At 40.9% G+C, this 15,108-nt stretch overlaps 1 protein-coding gene across 1 annotated transcript in view; it reads right to left on the reverse strand.

Annotated features, from left to right (window-relative positions):
* LOC122541251 (complement C4-like) overlaps positions 1–15,108 on the reverse strand; it is a 129,226-nt gene that overhangs the window by 83,369 nt on the left and 30,749 nt on the right. The window contains exons 13-16 of the mRNA XM_087979483.1: positions 14,194–14,388; positions 13,122–13,274; positions 8,611–8,737; positions 4,340–4,411 (exon numbers count right to left, since the gene is read on the reverse strand). Of these exons, the coding sequence (XP_087835609.1) occupies positions 4,340–4,411; positions 8,611–8,737; positions 13,122–13,274; positions 14,194–14,388 (547 nt within the window). The remainder of the gene's footprint in view (positions 1–4,339; positions 4,412–8,610; positions 8,738–13,121; positions 13,275–14,193; positions 14,389–15,108) is intronic.

The following is a 15,108-nucleotide window of genomic DNA, read 5'->3' on the forward strand; positions in this document are numbered from 1 at the left end:
CTTACATGAATGATTGGGCCCAGGGGACCTTCACCCACTTTGGTTGGACATTGAAGCATCTGAGACAAGATGCCCCCTTATTAGCCTGCTGTTCTTGGACAAAATGAGAACAGTTAAGGAATATTGCCATAGCCCGATAGTCATCAACACTGTCAAGGCGTGGAGGGCAATGCATCAGCGTAAGGGCACTATTGCCAAAACATCATTTTTGATACCCATAGTTGGTATGCTGGGCTTTCAGCCAGGGATGACGGACTCTGTTTAAGCTATGGGCAGCTAGGGGTGTGTCTTGCCTGGGTAACTTATTCGAAGGGGACATACTGATGTCTTTTGTCCAGTTGGCCGGAAATATGAGTTGCCCAGTAGGGACCTCTTTCGGTTCTTCCAAATTACAAACGTCACACACTTCTAACTGACCATTATAGGTCTGACATGGAGAAGAGAGTGTTGAGTGCTGAGGATACGTTATCTGTTAGCAACGCTTATCACCTATTGGGAGAGGGTCCCTCGGATGAGACCGAGTGGCTTTGTAGGATATGCAAGGGGGAGTTGGACATTGAGATCTCTTCTGAAATATGGGAGGATATCTAGGAAAATGCAAGAAGGGTCTCGATTTGCAACAGGATCTATGCCTTGCAATTGAAGATTCTCCACAGGATCCACTGGCCCCAGACTGCCTCGCTAAATTTAAAGCAGGAGCATCTCCAATGGGTCCTAAATGCAAAGTGAGCAGGGGCACGCTTACTCATTGTCTTTGGTCCTGCCACAGACTGCAGGCATACCGGAGCACCGTGGTAGGCAAGATAGAAAAGGCCTTGGGGACAGAGATGAAGATGGACACGGTATCTCCTCTTCTTGGCTTTGTTAATTCACTCTCATTGGACACACACAACAAAAAAAGGCTTTTCAGCATCCACACTTTTTGTGCAAGAAAGAACATTCTATTAGGGTGGGTGTCAGGAAATTCCCTGGAGCTGGTGAGCTGGCATAAGCTAGTCATGGAGCACATCCCCTTGGACTTTCTTACGAGTATGGTGCACCATAAAATTGAGAATTTCTATAAGATGTGGCAGTCCTCTTTGGACTATCTGGGTACAGATTTGTCCACTATACTAATAAGGGCTTTTATTTAGCCATGACAATTCTAAGTAATGGGTTTGATATCCAGAGGAGAGGAACTGCGAACACATGAATATGTATAAACTTGTACGCTCAATAATTGAGGACTATTGTTGTGTTTTGCAGAGCTGTGTTATGGCTGTTATCATTATTATTATCATTAAGAATTTTCTTTTTTAGCTTAGTTATTAGTTAGTATTTATTTGTGTAATTCACAGTTCTGTTTCTTTTTAAATATTAGTTTGAATCGTTTGGTTTTGCATTTGTTGTAATATTCAAAAGAAAAAAGAATTCTTCTTTTGAATAAAAATAAATTTTTAAAAAAAGTTCACAAAATAATGACGGGTATAGATAGGGTTAATGGTAGTTTATTTTCCCTACGATAGGGGATGAAAAGACTAGAGGGCACATTTTAAAGGTGAGAGGAGAGAGATTTAAAAAAGGCATGGGGGCAGATTGTACACAGAGGGTGTTTTGTGTGTGGAGTGAACATCCTGAGAAAGTAATCGATGTGGACACATTTGCAGCATTTAATTCGATGACTAGGAGCGGTTTGGAGGGATATGGGCCAGGATCAGGCGTGTGGGACTAGTGCAGTTTGGGATTACGGTCGACATGGATTGGTTGGACTGAAGGCTCTGTTTACATGTTGTATGACTCTATGACTCGAAGATTTTATGCTTAGTTTAGTTTAGTTTAACAATACAATACTTATTGATTTATCTAACAATATATTGTTCTGCTCAACTGTACTCAGTGTAGATTTTAATGTTTTAATATCATGTAACTCTGTTTAGCCTCAATTTGACAAAGAAATGCATCTTTGGATTGCAAACAGAATGAAGACAAAGCAAAATTGTCTGCGAGTTACAGCTAAAGACTGAGAGCCCCTGTTTAGCTCAGTGCGATTTCATGATTGTGAGAACATGCAGATTTCCAGTGTTGAATAAGGTAGAGTTGGTGTCCTTCCAGCTTAGATGTGGAGGTTTGTTCAATATATCGTGTCAGTTGCATGTATGACACTATGATCTTTTGCTATAAATTCTGCGTCTTATCATCCTGCTCCACAGGTACCCGACGAAGGAGCAGTGCTCCGAAAGCTAGGACTTCCAAAAATACCTGTTGGACTTTAACCTGGTGTTCTGTGAATTTTAACTCTTTCCAGCTTGTTAGATCTTATCAAGGAATCATGGTTGTAGCTATCCTATACTAGTAGTGGTGCTGGTAGTGGTGCTGGTTCAGTTTGTTCTTGATGTGATGCAGTAACACGTACCTAAACTTAATCTTTTGATTAAATGTAATCTTGATATTCTCGTTAACTCGTACCATTGTGTTTCAGCTTTTCAATTGTAAATTTCCATTAGACTTTCAGCACTCAAGGCTATATATTGAAGGATCTCACTACTTCACACTTTTCACATGTTCTGTCTGACAGTTTGTATAGCTTGGTACTTTGTGTTATTCTGCATTAGTTTTCTATTATTTTGGTGTGATAAGTAGCTTCTTTATAACCTATCTTTAGTCATTATTAAATAAAACAGGGTCACAAAATCTCTATCAAGTCATTAAAACAAAACATCATTTCACAAATAACTCTAAGAAGACCAAACAGTCAATTATAAGAAAGTGTCTGGCCTAATGTGAACTTCACCAACCCAATGAGAATTGAGAAATTAACTTAAGAATATCAGTCATTGGGTTTTGCCGGGACACATTGACCTTTCCTTAAATAATGTGGTAAATAATATTTCAGTCAAAATTTCAAATGGAGACAATAAACAGACTGTAGTGAAAAGGATAGAGAGTTGGAAAAATGACACATTAAAGTACCATTCATGAGAAAATATCAATCAATGAGTGACAATTAAAGAGTGATCACGTGACTTAATCAGCATTAAGTCTTGCCTCATTAAGGTTAATCAGATCATAATGAATCAATTGCTGTTGGCTTTGGCTTGGAAAGACTTAATATGTAGCGACTTCCACCGTGCCCATTAAGACTTCAAGAGAAATGTTGGCCAAGTGGAGGCAGAAGACCATTTAGATATTGCTGAGAGACCAGGGCTGAGTGTCCATTCATGCCCTACACTCAAATGTGAAGCAAGAGCCATTTATACCCATAAAGGCACTGCCTAGCTTTAACAGGTATTATTTATAACTTAAGTTACGTTTACTGTGGTTCTGCACCAGACTGTCTCATTTTGCCTTGTAAGTTAAAGTGTCAAAACAAAAAAAAAACCTTCAATTGTGTTTGAAATGAAACATTTCCCTTTCACCTCTTGAGTTTGAAGAATTATGTGGATGATTTTTGTGACTTCCTTATAATAAAGACAAGCGCAAAATGCCCTTTAAATATTCCTGCCATTTCATTGTTTCCCATTATTAATTCACCATTTTAACCCTCCAAGTCACCAACTATCAATTAAGTGGCCTGCTTTCTCTTATTAATATTTGTAGAGACTCATAATATCAACTATCAAATTTCTGGCTAGCTTTCTCTCATACCCTAATTTCTCCCTTTTTTCAAATTTATGCTTTGGTAATTTCAAAAATCTGTAAAATCTTCTGACCTAACATTCATCTTGTCACTACTGTAGGCATTCAATTTCAATTTTATATTAACCTTAATTTCCTTAGAAAAGCATGGATGGTGCATCCTTCTCATAGATTCTTTTACATTACAAAAAATTTCACGGTGATTTATTGAATTTTTCCTTCAATATCTACCACAAATTCTGTACTATGCTATCATTTAACCTATTTTCTCAGTTTGCTTTAGCCACTCTGACTTCATTATCTTATAATTGTGCTCATTTAAGTTGAAAACACTATTCATGTACCCGAACTTCTCACTCAATGTATAAGTGACTTTATATCTAAACAATTAAATTTCCAAACAGCTTCTTCATTGCAAAGTACATAGTAACATTGACACTACCCCAGTGCACAGCTGTGACTTTGCTGCAATGCAGACTTGGGGAAAAAAAGTGATCATAAATTCTGTAGCTTTAAAACTGAGCTATACTAATACCAATAAATTACTTTGTTCATTGCTGCATAGATGGTGACAACACTTACTGTAAAACAGATAAATGAATCACTGAACTAGCAAAGAAATTCCAGGCACAATAAGCACACAACATAATTTCAAGTCTTGTGACCATTCTAAACCTCTCCAGCCAAATCTTCAAATCAGAGTGAATATCAACTTCTTCCCTACCTTTTCCCACGTACTGTGCTTGAATGTCCAAAGATCTTTTCATCCTACTGTCACCCGTTTTGCAGGAATATCCTGTAAAGAGATTACATTGTTGATTAATAATGAAATGTCTCATGTGTCTAGAAACTGACAGGATATCATGCCTCCAGTGACCTTATGTCAATTAAATGTTTACTGATTATTGATTATCTATTGGCATCCTTTATGTTGGCCACAGTGAAAACTTAGTGTAAACATAGGGTTAGGGTGAAGTTAGGGTGATGGAATGCAAGTGAAAAAGTAAGTAAAAATGTGATGCTTTGTCACTGAAATCACTTGAAACATGATGTCATAGTGCTATTTCAGTCTCAGAGCAAAACTCAGTTTTGATTAACTTGTTTGCTGAAATTATACCGAGAGGAAATATGGCAATCCGAGATTTAAACCACTCAATTCATTCAAACATTGTACATACATGACATTTCGATCTTTTTCATACGCATAGTGTAAAGCATATGCAACCAGTTTGGCTATTTTACATTTTTAGCAATGCTGAACAAATTGGTCATGTAGACTAAGTCCCACACTCTTCACTTCATTGAGTTTTCCCTTCTCTTGTCTTCATTGGAAAGTGAAATCTACTGTGGAGTTTAATGGATGGTGAATTCAAGATTGCATATTCCTTACTTTTGCTCAAAATTGAAAGTACTCCAAGGATCTTATTGGGTTCAAGTAAGGCAGAGATTTTAATTCAGGAATGTATAATTTCAACTCAACTTTAAACATGACACAAACCTGCACTGGGAGGCCCTGTGGCACTCTGGGGTAGCATGATACTCCCTAAGCCAGAAACTGTGGCCTTCAGAAAGCACCAGTGTCAAATTTGCTGATGATATAAAGATATGTAGGAAAGTAAGTCATGAAGAGGACATTAGGAGGCTGCAAAAACACATATAGATCGGTTAAGTGAGTGGGCAACCATTTGGCAAATGTGAAGTTGTCCATTTCGGAAGAATTTTTTTAAAAAAAACATTACTCAAATAATGAGAGATTGCAGAACCCTGAGATGTAGAGAGATGTGTGTCCTACTGCATGAATCATAAAATGTGACTATAGCAGTACCTGTAATTAGGAAACCTAATAGGATGTTATTGCTTATTGTGAGGGAAATTGAGCACAAAAGGAGAGAGGCTTTCCTTCAGTTATGTCAGACAGTGGTGAGGCCACACCTGGAGAACAGTGTAGGAGAGTAGCATGTTCAACGGGAGGTGATGGCCCATGGTATTATTGGTAAACTATTAATCCAGAGATCCAGGTAATGTTCTGGGGTCCCTGGATTGAATCCTGGCAATGATGTAATTTGTGTTCAATCTTTTAAAAATCTGAAATGAAGGGCCAAATGATGACTGTGAAATCATTGTCGATTGTCAGGAAAAACCCCATCTGGTTCACTAATATCCTTTATGGAAGGGAACTGCCATCCTTACCTGGTCTGGCCTACATGTGACTCCACACCCACAACGACGTTGCCGACTCTTAACTGCCCCCTGGGCAATTAGGGATGGCAATAAATGCTGGGCCGGCCAGCCATTTCCTCATCCCATGAATGAATTTTAAAACAAATTGGTCACCTTATTTCAGGGAAAATGTTCGAGAAGGGCTTTCCGACTAATGCCGGGAATGGACAAGTTTTCTTATGAGGAAATACATTGGAATAGCAAGACTTGGAATGTATCAGCTGAAGTTTAGGAGTAAGAGTGACTGATTGAAGCACATAAAATCCTCAAGTGGCTTGACGGAGTAGATATGTAGAAACTGTTTCTGCGCATGGGAGAGTCCAGCACTGAAGGTATTCGGACAAAAACAAAGGGTGACCCATTCAAAACAAAGGTGAGGTGAGTTTTCTCATTTCTCATTAAGGGCCATGAGTCTTTGGTGCTTTGCTCCTGAAAAGCAGAGGGAAGCAGATTCTTTGGATGTTTTTTTTCTGACAGAGGAAGGTGGATGATTGGCAAGCATGGGGATGAAAAGACATCAAAGGAGGTTACAATCAGACCAGCCATGATTAACTAAATGATGGAGCAGACTGAATGACCTATTCTTGCTCATTACCTTGATGGCCCAATGTATTGCTTCTGATTTCAGCTGAGGAACTGTCCAGCAAAGTGAGCTCCTGAAACTAACGCAAGTGCATGTTTCATCTGCTCACGTGTCTCTAGACTAGACTGTGAAAATCTTACACTTTTGAATAAATTTTAACCTTACAATGCTCTGCTAAAGGTAGCAGCCAGGAATCTGATATTGTCGTATCAGAAATAGCAAAGACTAAAAGTTTCATCAATATACCTTACCTGTCCAAAATTGTGTCTCAATCTGTTGAGCACCAATTTAAATTATTCTTTTGTATAATAATTCAATTAAAGCCAAATACGCATGGGTCATCAAGTTACAGTGGATTGATTCCAGTAAGCTACATCATTGAACCTGATTGTGGTGACTGCTCCTCATCAACATTCATGTTTAAAAATGTAGGATTTTTTCTCTCCGTCAAGGGGAACTATCTAAGTAAATGTGATTTGAAGATGTTAACATAGTGCCAATGTCACTGGACTTGCCTCCAGAGGCTTCTTTCAGGCTCAAATCATACCCAATGGTAGAACTTGAATCAATACATTTGGAGAACACAACTCGTCTTAGTGACAGTGAAAATTGACTTCAGTTGTTATTTCTTCAAAATATAAAAGATTCAGATCATTGGTGTCTTTTAGGGAAAGAAATCTGGAGGAATTACTGCATCTATCTGTACCCAGGCTTACTGACTCTGAATTCCCCTCTGTAATGGCCGAATCATCCACTCAGTTCAAGGGAAATAGAATGGACGCAAATATTAATCTCATCAGCGCTGCCACATACTGTGATACTGGGGGGTGCAAACATTCGTGTGGATATCTATGAAACTCAGTATTACACACACACACACACATATACACACACACTCTCACATGCGCATACTCTTACACACACACGCTCTTACACATACACACTCACACAGTCTCACACACATGGATGCTGTTACACACAGTCTCACACACACTCTCTCTCACTCACACACACACACTGGGTCTCACACACGCATACTCGTACACACACACGCTCTTACACATACACACTCTCTCACAGTCTCTCACACACATGCACACACATTCATACATACATACACACACACTCACAGGCACACTCACTTTCACACACACTCTCTCACACACTCAATCTCACACATGGATGCTGTTACACACACAGTCTCACACACACTCTCTCACACACACACACACACTCACATATGGATGCTGTTATATGCAACACATACACACACTCAGTCTCACACATGCGTTCTCTTACACATGCATACTCTTACACACACATGCTCTCACACACTCTCTCTCTCTCTCACACACACACCTTCACTCTCACTCATGGACGCTGTTACACACAGCACACACACACAAACACACACACACACACAGTCTCACACATGCACACTCTTACTTAGACACACACACTCCCACGCACACTCACTTTCACACACACACACACACACTCCATCTCACATGCGCATACTTTTACACACACATGTTCTGACACATACACACTCTCACACAGTCTCACACTCTTACATACACACGTACACTCACACACACACTCACTTTCACACCACCACTCTCTCTCACACACACACTCACTCGCACACATGGATGCTGTTACACACACAGTCTCACACACACGGTCTCTCACACACACACACACACACACATGGATGCTGTTACACACAACACACACACACACACACACACATGGTCTCACACGTGCATACTCCTACACACACATGCTCTTACACATACACACTCCCACACGCTCTCTCACACACGCACACCCATACATACACACACACACTCACACGCATACTCATTTTCACACTAACACACACACACACACTCTCACACATGGACGCTGTTACACACACAGTCTCACACACACACTTACTCTCACACATGGACGCTATTACACACGCAGTCTCACACACACTCTTTCTCTCTCTCTCTCACGCACGCACACTCACTCTCACACATGGATGCTGTTTACACACACACACACACACACACACACACACACACACACACACACACACACACACACACACACACACACACACACACACACACACACACACACACACACACACACACACACACACACACACACACACGTGATTTGTTTCCAAATGCTTAGCTTACCATCTCGATAGTCTGCAGTGTCCACATTGGAAATAAAAGCCAGCCCAGCATCCTTGAAAACATGTTTGCTGTCAGCACCACTTCCAAATGTGCAACCAAGGTCATAGGAATTCATCTCTTCAAAGATCTAATTACAGCCAAAAGTCAAACAGAAGAAATAGCTCAACGAAGAAGGATCTAAGTGAACATAATGAGCTTCACACAATTATTATAATTTAAAACATGGCCCCAGTTTCCAGGATAAATCCAAGTAAATTTTATTTAAAATAATAATCCTTGTGTTTTCTCATTGGGTCACTGAGTTCTGTTAGTTGATCTGAATAGGAAGTTTTTAGGGAGAAAGTCTCTATCTCCATTCCTCTGGCCTGGTGGTCACAGTGGCCCATAATTTGGCCTTTTATTGACCACAAAGCTTTCAGTGTTAACTGACACAACTGCATAAAACTCACACACACACAAAAAATGTCTGGGGCACCCACAAGTGATGTTATAATCAGAAAACTCAAAAAAAACTCACTGCTCCAAAAGGTGCAGAGTTTTTGTGTTGATGATGAACGTCGAATCATCTGACGTGTTGCTGGCTCAAAGGTAGAAGGCAGAGGGTGGTGGTGGAGGGTTGTTTTTCACACTGGAGGGCTGTGATCAGTGGAGTGCCACAAGGATCGGTGCTGGGTCCTCTACTTTTTGTCATTTACATAAATGATTTGGATGCGAGCATAAGAGGTACAGTTAGTAAGTTTGGAGGTGTAGTGGACAGCAAAGAGGATTACCTCAGATTACAACAGGATCTGGACCAGATGGGTCAATGGGCTGAGAAGTGGCAGATGGAGTTTAATTCCGATAAATGCGAGGTGCTTATTTTGGGAAAGCAAATCTTAGCAGGACTTATACACTTAATGTTAAAGTCCTAGGGAGTGTTGCTGAACAGAGATCTTGGAGTGCAGGTTCATAGCTCCTTGAAAGTGGAGTCGCAGGTAGATAGGATAGTGAAGAAGGCATTTGGTATGCTTTCCTTTATTGGTCAGAGTATTGAGTACAGGAGTTGAGAGGTCATGCTGTGGCTGTACAGGACATTGGTTAGGCCACTATTGGAATATTGCGTGCAATTCTGGACGACTTCTACCAGAAGGATGTTGTGAAACTTGAAAGGGATCAGAAAAGATTTACAAGGATGTTGCCAGGGTTGGAGGCTTTGAGCTATAGGGAGAGGTTAAATAGGCTGGGGCTGTTTTCCCTGGAGCGTCGGAGGCTGAGGTTTATAAAATCATGAGGGGCATGGATAGGATGAATAGCCAAATTTTCTTCCCTGGGGTGGGGGAGTCCAGAACTAGAGGGCATAGGTTTAGGGTAAGATATAAAAAAGACTTAAGGGGCAACTTTCTCACACAGGTGATGGTGTGTGTATGGAATGAGCTGCCAGAGGAAGTGGTGGAGGCTGGTACAATTACAGAATTTAAAAGGCATCTGGATGGGTATATGAATAGGAAGGATTTAAAGGGATACTGGCACAGTGCTGGCAAATGGGACTAGATTGGGTTGGGATATCTGGTCGGCATGGATGAGTTGGACCAAAGGGTCTGTTTCCATGCTGTACATCTCTATGACTCTATGAGTCTATGTTAGTCAAGTATTCAAACATCTTGAACACCCAGTGTTAAATGCGTAGTCTGTTCGACAAGGTGTAATTGAGTTTGACTTAGTTGTAATGGGCTAGGTTTTGTTTCAGGGCAGCATTGCTTCAGAGAGTTCCAGGACAGATTAATTTTGGGTTGAGTTAAGGATTAAGAAAGATACAACTACATTGCTCAGTCCAATATACTGACCACCAGCTAACCGAAAGGATATATAGGAACAAATCTGCAAGCATATAATTGAGAGGTGGCGACATCATAGGGAAGTCATATTGTGGGATATTAATTAACTCTACAATGACTAGAATAGTGGTATTTCAAGGGGCAGTGTGGGCGAAGCATAGCAAAAGTGTGTTCAGGTAAATATCCAACAGCAGTATATGTTCAGTCCACAGAAAACACTGCTGGACCTGATCCTTGGGTGTGAGTTGGTCCAGATAGATCAAGTGGTACTGGAAACACATTTAGAAGCAGTGATCATTGTAGTTAACATCCACGATGACTGCAGAAAATGATCTTGCTCAATTGGAATAAGAATAATCCACAGACAAAGAATGGGCTTCAATGGGAGATAAACAGAACCCACTTTTCCTTATCCATATCCCTGGTGTTTTGAGATCAATTTTAAAGTTCTGGATGACACAAAGTTTGGTAGAATCGTAAGCTGTGAGTTGGACAGTATAGAACTGAAGGGTTTTAAAGCATTGGTAGAGTGGGGGCAAAATGGTGGCAGAGGGAGCTTAATGTGGAGAAGTGTGAGGTGATGCACATTGTTGTGAAAACACTAGGAGGCAGCACAAAATAAAGGATACTGGGAATAACTCAGGAAACCTGACTGGAAAGAAACATCATTTATAGTTGAGCACCAAAATAGAGCCACTACTTGAGCCACTAGCCCAGGACAGATAGTTCTGCAGAGTCATCCCTGACTCAGGTGGTGAATTCCAGTTGGGTAGCCATTGCCTGATACCAAGGGGGCTCATACTCAATCAGATCCATGGGGAGATTAATTAGAGATTCCCAAAGTGTCTTGTAGGGATTATCACAGTACAATTTCAAAGGGTGTGCTGGAGCATGTGTCTATGTGTATATATGTCAATAAAGGTGGCAGATCAGGTAGCAAGATCTGTTAATAAGGCAGAGCATATTCTTGGCTTCATTACTAGTGGCATAGACTGCAAGATTAGGGAAGTTATGGTAAACTTACATTAAAACGATTGTCAGACCTCAGCTGTGGTATTGTATATAGTTCTGGGCACCAAACCATAGGAAATATGTAAATGCATTGGAGAGAGTCCAAAAGTGGATTCCAAGAATGATCCCAGGGATGAGATGCTTCAGGAAAGCTAGGAGACATTGGGGCTTGTTTTACTTGGAAGAGGAGACGGTTAGCAGGAGGGTGGATAGAAATTTTCAAAACAATGAGGAGCCTGGTCAGAACGGTCAGTGAGAAACTGTTCCCACTCATAAGCAAACCAAAAACCAAAGGGCACAGTTTTAAAGTATCTTAGTGAGAAAAACCTTTTTTTTCACGCATGAGTAAGTAGTTAATCAATGCAATGTAATGCCTCAACATTTGGTGAAGGCAGGTTCAACTGAGATGGCATTGGATGGTTATTGAACAGAAAAGGTGTTATTGGGGGAAGGGCAGGAAATTGACACGATGCGATAGTGCTCAGAGCAGATTTGAGGCAGATGTTTTGGGCTGAAGGAGGAGAAATGTCATCATTCACATGGTTACGTCTCTTTGGAATTCTCCAGACCAGAGTGTTGCAAGTGCTACATCTTTGGGTGTATTTAAGACTTAGATAAATGCATTTGCAGTACATCAGTGATTGAAGGGATCTAGGGAGTGGATGGGAAGTGGATCCGCAGTGTGAATCTGATCAAAACTCTTCTGACTTGTAGACCAAGCCATTGGGTCTATTCTCCTTCCTACCTCTTGTGTATGTAATTATGAATAACTTTTCTCATCAGAAAAAATCATACAAGCTAATTCATTCTGCATCAAATGGAATCAAATATTGATTTTTAAAATTGTTCAAGTGTGTTATGAAGTTAGCCCACAGATCAGTTGTGATCTCATTGTACGGTTGAACAGGCTTGAGCGACTGATGGTCCTCTCTTGTTCTTGTATTAGTCCTTATCATTTGCTTCCGTATTTTCCATAATCCCATATATGACATCCTAACCTTTATTTCACTTGCAGTGCATTTTTAAAAACGTTATTCTTTTTTCCTTGCCAGATACTTCCAGCAGCCTGCAGATAATCCCCAATTCAAAGTCATGTTAGAGTAGAGGTAGCATAACTCCTGGTAGTACTCAATGTATGCTCCAAACCTTTCCTCAGGTTGGGAATGAGTACAGTTTCTTCAATGGCTGGTCACTGCAGAGTTTTAGTTATTTTCCAGTCATCTTGTTTAGAGATGTTATTACACACCTCTGGAGCAGGTGGAATTTGAACTTGGGCCCCTTCATCCAGAGGTTGGGACACTACCACCACACCACAAGAGCCCATTTTAAACTGCATCCAGTCCTGGCAGGACAAATTGTGTTGGTGGCACATGAAGCGCATGTTAACGGAAAAGTCTCTGAGCATACACATTTCATTGAGATTGAAACATACAACTTTTTGTGACCATGTACTCTAAGTAAATAACGATTAGTTATTCTAACTAAACATTGAGAGATTCCTTGTTGTGCCCAACCTGCATTATAAGCTCTCCCTGAGAAGGAAGGGAACATATTTTGGGCAAAATCATGATGTGAAATGGCCAGTAGCAGTTTTCCCTTTAACTAGGGAGAGGTTATTGTAAATTGATGCATTTTACAGAACAAAACATTAGGTCTTCCCAAAGCTCCGTGCATTAAACCACTTACTTTCTTTGCTGTAAGCTTGTTCTTGTTGTTGAGGATGTAGATCGCGGTGTCAACAATGGCAAGGTACACATTTCCGTTGTCTTCAGTCTCGACAAACAGGTTAGCTTTTCCTCCCGGGTTATAGTACTCCTTGGTCATACCTTTTAGTGTAATCTGGAGCAAACATGAAAGTGGGACCCAGAGTCAATGGTGGATGATGCTAGTTTTTGGAGTATGTAGTGACTGACTGTGATCACTGATCACCAATATCCAAATTCTCAACACAACACCTTAAATGCTATGAAAGTGCGTCCTTGTACACCAAAAGGGGACATGCATAAGAATCAACAGTGTGGAAAAAAAAGAACTGTGAATGTTTGGAGATCTGAAATACACAAAACCAGAGAAACCCAGCAGGTTTCAACTGTATAAAAGGTTGGTTAGACACAAGTGGACTATTATGTACAGTCCTGGGCGCCATACTGTTGAAAGGAGATAAGGAGATGATTTAACCGGAGAGGATACAGAGGAGATTAACCAGAATATTGCCTGGTGAACTTACTGAAAATACACACACACACACCTCTCCACCAATCAGAATGTTGCCTGGGATGAGACATCTCAGTTATAAGGAGAGACCGGACAAGTTGGGTTTGCTCTCCTTGGAGCAGAGGAGGCTGAAGTTTGTGACCTAAAGAATTGAGGCACAGACAGAGGAATCATGAGAATCTCTTCCCCATGATGGGGATCTAAGACCAGAGGGCACGAATCTAAGGTGAGGGGGAACTGGTTTAGAGACCATATGACAAAGAATTACTTCACCCCAGACGGTGGTACAAATATGGAAAGTGCTGCCTGAGAGAGTAGTTGAGGAAAGTAGTCTCTCAACATTAAAGAAGCATCTGGATGAGCACTTAAAATGCCACAGTACAATAGGCAGGTGAATGGACATCATAGACATAGTCGGCTGCAGGGCCATTTTTGATTTACAGAAAGTTGCAGAGCAACTCATTTCTCCCAGGCTGACTGTTCCAATATTTCAGGTTAAAGCTCAGTGTCATAACGTTCCGAAATCACATCAGTAAAACCATACCTTGCCTTCGCAGACATCCTTAACATCGATCCAGGCAGAATTTGCCACCCTCTCTGTTTTGCCACCGACATTGATGTAATAGTAGATGACCAGCCGGAACGCGGGAACCATGGTGGTACTCAGTGGGAAGGAAAGTTTTGTGATTTCCGTTTTCTGAATTCTATCCATTTTAAGGATGGTGCCTTTGCTAATGATCTGTCAGGAGCAAAAACAGCAGACTGTACCCACATAAGCAACAATCTCACAGAATGTTTTGGAATATGAGTACATTTAAGGGTGTAGGTGTGCACGTGTCTCCAAATGTATGTTTATACTCCTGCATGTGTAGGTGCATGTATGCTATGCGTGTCCTTTAGATAGCTGTGTGCATGTAGATGTGTAAATTTGAAGTTGTCTGCATAGATGGGAGATATTCGGATTGGCCTCTTGACGTATCCCTGCTTTAATAAAACCGAGGACACGAACCAGGCTGAATTGTCACGCTTACATGTGTGTGGCTCTAGGACTTAGAGGTGCCCCAAAACATGCCCCACTGGCAGAATTGGGTGCTTTAATGTGGAATTTGTGCTCCAGCATTGCATGCCCTGACAAAACTTGCTGCTTTGGGGTAATTTCGAGGTTTGTCCACCAGGTGTAGTAGGGGGATCGGTTGACTGGAGGGCTGGGTTGCGACCCTGAGTAATGCCAACCGTGTGGGTTCACTTCCCATACCAGCTGCGGTTATCATGAAGGGCAACGACATTGTAAAATGAGTCAATAGCAGCTATACTGGCCAAGAGTTTATTGTCTACAGGCCTGATTGTTATGATAATGTCCTTGTACACAAATCATAAAAAGTGGGTGCAATAAACATTTAGAAAGGCAAATGGAGCATAGTGATCTTCTGTAAGAAGAGCAGAATGCAACTGCATGGAA

This window comes from Chiloscyllium plagiosum, unplaced genomic scaffold, assembly GCF_037043375.1.
Source record: "Chiloscyllium plagiosum isolate Xiang-an unplaced genomic scaffold, Cpla_swu_hap1 HiC_scaffold_35, whole genome shotgun sequence".
Classification (NCBI taxonomy): domain Eukaryota; kingdom Metazoa; phylum Chordata; class Chondrichthyes; order Orectolobiformes; family Hemiscylliidae; genus Chiloscyllium; species Chiloscyllium plagiosum.